This window comes from Musca vetustissima, unplaced genomic scaffold, assembly GCF_032173495.1.
Source record: "Musca vetustissima isolate MV318-11 ecotype Yass unplaced genomic scaffold, APGP_CSIRO_Mvet_v1 utg961, whole genome shotgun sequence".
In the NCBI taxonomy this organism is placed as follows: Eukaryota; Metazoa; Arthropoda; class Insecta; order Diptera; family Muscidae; genus Musca; species Musca vetustissima.
Window position 1 is genome coordinate 11,907 of NW_026876101.1, and position 4,328 is coordinate 16,234.

General features: G+C 33.2%; 1 protein-coding gene across 1 annotated transcript; it reads left to right on the forward strand.

The window, feature by feature from the left end:
• Positions 1–302: 302 nt before the first annotated feature.
• LOC133338609 (uncharacterized) lies at positions 303–942 on the forward strand (the record flags this gene model as incomplete). The annotated part of the gene is made up of 2 exons (XM_061546774.1): positions 303–395; positions 614–942. Coding segments are annotated over 2 exons (402 nt in total), but the record flags the coding sequence as incomplete, so codon positions are not given.
• Between the last annotated feature and the right edge of the window lie 3,386 nt (positions 943–4,328).

Below are 4,328 nucleotides of genomic sequence, written 5' to 3' on the forward strand. Positions count from 1 at the left end.
CTCATAAAAGCCCTCCATAAATCGTCATAACTGCTCAAAAAGTCAACGACGTAAAATCAGTGATAGTGGATCCTTAATAGTCCTATATAAATATTTTTATTAAATTACCTCAAAACCCCTATACATTTTAAAATATGTACATGTACATACATCCTGGTGATGACATGTAACATAAACATAAATCTAAATATGCAATATTGCTATAATGTGTTAAACTATAACAGCTTTATTATGTCGCCTAGTAAAACATCATAAATCAATTTCTCACCCATCCTCCTCTTCCCCATTTGTCCTTTTTTCAGGTTGAATATGCCACCACAGAATCGGTTGTAACAGTAGACTGGGAAAATGGTTTCGCTGAAGTGTCAGCGGCAAGGAACGAAAATATCACTCAAGTAAGTACCGAACCCAAAACCCCCTCTACATTGCCCATAACATTTACAACAACAAAATTATCAACATAATACAGATTATTGTTATTTCACAACAAAATATAAAATATAAACAAAAAGACAGCGAATGTCTAACTAACTGTTGTTCTCGTTTCATTTTTTCAATATCCTTTCTCTCTCTTTTGTTTTTCGTTTTTTTTTTTTCACCGCCAAAACAATAGGTCTTCAAAGAGCTATTATCACAGGCAAAAATCACGTACAATTTAAGTCCAGCATTACGTCGACGCCGTCAATCGTTACCACAACAAGTGGGCAATAATGGAGCGGGTACACCGACACACCACAACCATCCATCGTCACATCATCATCACCACCATCCGCAATCGCACTCATCTGCCTCGTCGTCATCATCATCCGCCTATGGTGGTGCAGCAGCCGCCCATGCACCAACGGCAGCCCAATTGCAACATTTGCAGCGAATACAGGAACGCAGTTTGGGTAGCAAACGTAATTCATGTGCAATTTCCTAAAAATGTCAGCAACAATAATAATAGCAACAGTAACAACAACAAGCAGCCGCTACCACCAACCAGCAGCATCACCAACAACAACAACAACAGCAATCAAAATAAACTAAAACTAACAACAGCTAAAGTGTTTACAAAACGGATACAAAAATCCTTTAGAGACATGCAAACATAAACATCCATCCATACATATACCTACATACCTATATATACATAGTTAGATGATGATATAATACATGCATGGATATAAACTTTATACATATATACATATATTTTAAGTACATTTATCAAATGAATACAGTACAGTGGTGGGAATTTAAATAGGAAAACGTTAATGATGAGGTTCTCATGAAGAGAATTGTGTTATCAAGGATCTCATGAAGGAACTTTAATGTTTAGAACACCAACTAAAGGATAGCTCATCTATTAATAAATACCTTATGAAGGTTCTTCCCTTTCTAGAAGACTTCTGCACGGGTCTTCTCTATCGAGCAGAATTTATAAAGTTTTTACTTTTTATAGAAAACCTTATGTCATAATTTCTACAGAAAACCTTGAGGAGGTTTTCCTATGTATATGACGGGTTTCCATCTTTAGAAATATTCATGAAGGATCTTCTATCTATAGAATAGATACAATATCTCCAGAAACCCTTAAGAAGGATCTCTTGAAGACACCATGAAGGTTCTGTACAAGACTTCTTTATCTGCGGTATACCTTATTACTATTTAGAACATACTTCATGAATAATTTTCTATTTGTGGAAAACATCATGAAGGACTTCCTATCTATAAAAGTCTTCATCAATGTTCTTCTATCTGCTGAAGACCTCAGTAAGGGTCTTCTATATGTAGAAGAGCTCATGAATATTATTCTATCTATAAATGACTCGTAAAGCATATTTTATCTACAGAAGATTTCAACAATGTTCTTCTATCCGTAAAATACCCCAAGGAGGGTCTTATGTATGTAAACGATCTCATAAAAGTTCTACGTCCATACAATTCCTCACGAAAGAGAACTATAGAAAATAATATTAGGGTTTCTATATAAAGTAGATTTTATAAAGGGTATTCTATCTATAGAAGATTTCTTGAAATGTATATTATCTATAGAGGATCTCGTGAAACGATATTTAAAATTTATTTTATTTATTTTTTGACGACATAGGCATGGAGTTGTGAAAAATATTTTTTTAAGGACTCAACCTAGCTGCGAAGTTCTTTAAAAGATTTTTTTATATGCCATATTTTTTCATTCACCAACTATAGGCGTGGATTTTTTAAAAATATTTTTTCATCCATATACCATTTGCATTTTGTTTTTGCAAAATAGTCAAGCTGAATCCCAGTTTGTTGTTTTTATAAAAAACAACTATTTATTAGTGCGGAACGTATGGCATTGTTCATTCACCTAACACAGGCGTGAATTTTTTAGAAATATTTTTTCACCCACCTAACATAAGCTTGTATGTTAAAAAAAAGTAAGGAAAGTTCAAAATCCGGACGGTGCCTACTATATGATACTCTTCACCACTTTGGGTACCTGTCTGAAATTTATGAAAAATCGAATTTCAATCATCGAGCAAAATATGTAAAAGATCTATATAAATGGACACAGTGTGCTATCCAAAATTTATCTCGACACAAAATCCAATACAAAACTTGACATGCATCAATTTAGACTTAATTCAGTACTCTGTGCAAAATTTTGTCTCAATCGGACAAACATCTATAGTATGGTGCACCATTTACAAAAAAGCTATATCTAAATCTGAACCGATTTAAAAAAAACTTCGCGTACATCAATCTGGCCTAATTCAATACTCTGTGCAAAATTTTGTCTCAATCGGACAAATTTCGGCAGTATGGTGCTCTATTTGCATAAAATCGGACAAAACTATATATGGGAGCTATATATAAATCTGAACCGATTTCAACAAAACTTTGCATATATGAATCTAGACCTAGAATCTAGCTCTATGCAAAATTGTTCTTAATGGGACAAATATTGGAAGTTTGGAGCATCGTTTAAAATCGGACGAAATATGGGAGATATATCTAAACTATTTCTCATATGTTTATTCATCCACCTAACATAGTCGTGGATATTTTCAAAAAAATCATGGACCTAAGCCTGAATTATTTACGCACCACGTAACATACAATATTGAATAAAATTTTGGACTCTAGCTTTTGACATGGTTCGGTCAGTCAGAACATGACGGCATATTTACATGTCTAAAAACATTTACATGTACATCAACATAATCATGATATTTTATATTTGTTATGGACCCATCATAGGCCTCGAATTCTGAAAACCTGGCATTGGCCTGAGTTTTTAATACCCTCCAATAAATCGAAATATTTACCGGACACCTCACAAAGCATTCCTGTAGATTTAGTAATGTCCGTTTGTCTGTCTATCCGTCTGTTAAATCACAATAGAAATCGCAATAGTAAGATAGAGCCCTGAAATTTCGCACAGACATTTCTAGTACTAATAGGATATCTGGTATTGCAAATATCATATATCAGTCCAAGTTTTGATGTAGATTTGATGGTTGATTTAGTACCGACTTGACTGTAATTTAGTATTTTGAGTTCTTATTGTATATTACATATCCGTGCTAAAAATTATTATTATTGACCGAAGTTTCAAGGTAGCCACCAAAATTCGTTATTTAGGGAATTTTGGACATGTTTTTCTACCGATATGGCTTTAAATTCATATTTTGGGTATATTAGTATTTTGGGTTCGCAGAGTATAGAACATCCTTGTACTAAAAATTTCTAATATTGAACCAAGTTTAAGTGTAGCCCCAAATATAATTGTACCCCCACATCTCATTACTAACATGATTTCACTACCCAAAATAATCAATATTGATCCCCGTTTCGACTTAGCCTGATAAAACCCTAGCTCCTCTATTAGGTAATCATCTCGTTCTCATGTATTTTTCGGTATATTGAAGGTCCTATAATAACCCCTATTAATTTTATATATTTTGAATGCCATCTTCATGGTGGAGGGTATAACAAATTTGCCGGGCCGACTTTTTTTTTGAAATATAAATACATCTTATTTATATAAATTTTGAGTCACTAATATTGAGAAATCTCCGTATAAAATCCGTCGCTATATATATTTTTATTATTATTTAACCCTTTGTGTCCCAATGTTGCCTACAGGCAACAAAATGTTTTAGAGCTTGTATTTAATATGCCGCTAGCAGATGACTATGGACGACACGTATCAAAAGAAAAATCAAAAACATTCAAAATGTTGATAAAGTTATGAGCTTTTCAATATAGAGAAGAGATAAATTTGTATACAGTACTAATTTGTGTATACAGTCCAAATTATTTAAATCGCATCGTATTCAAATTGTACGAATTCTGCCGTC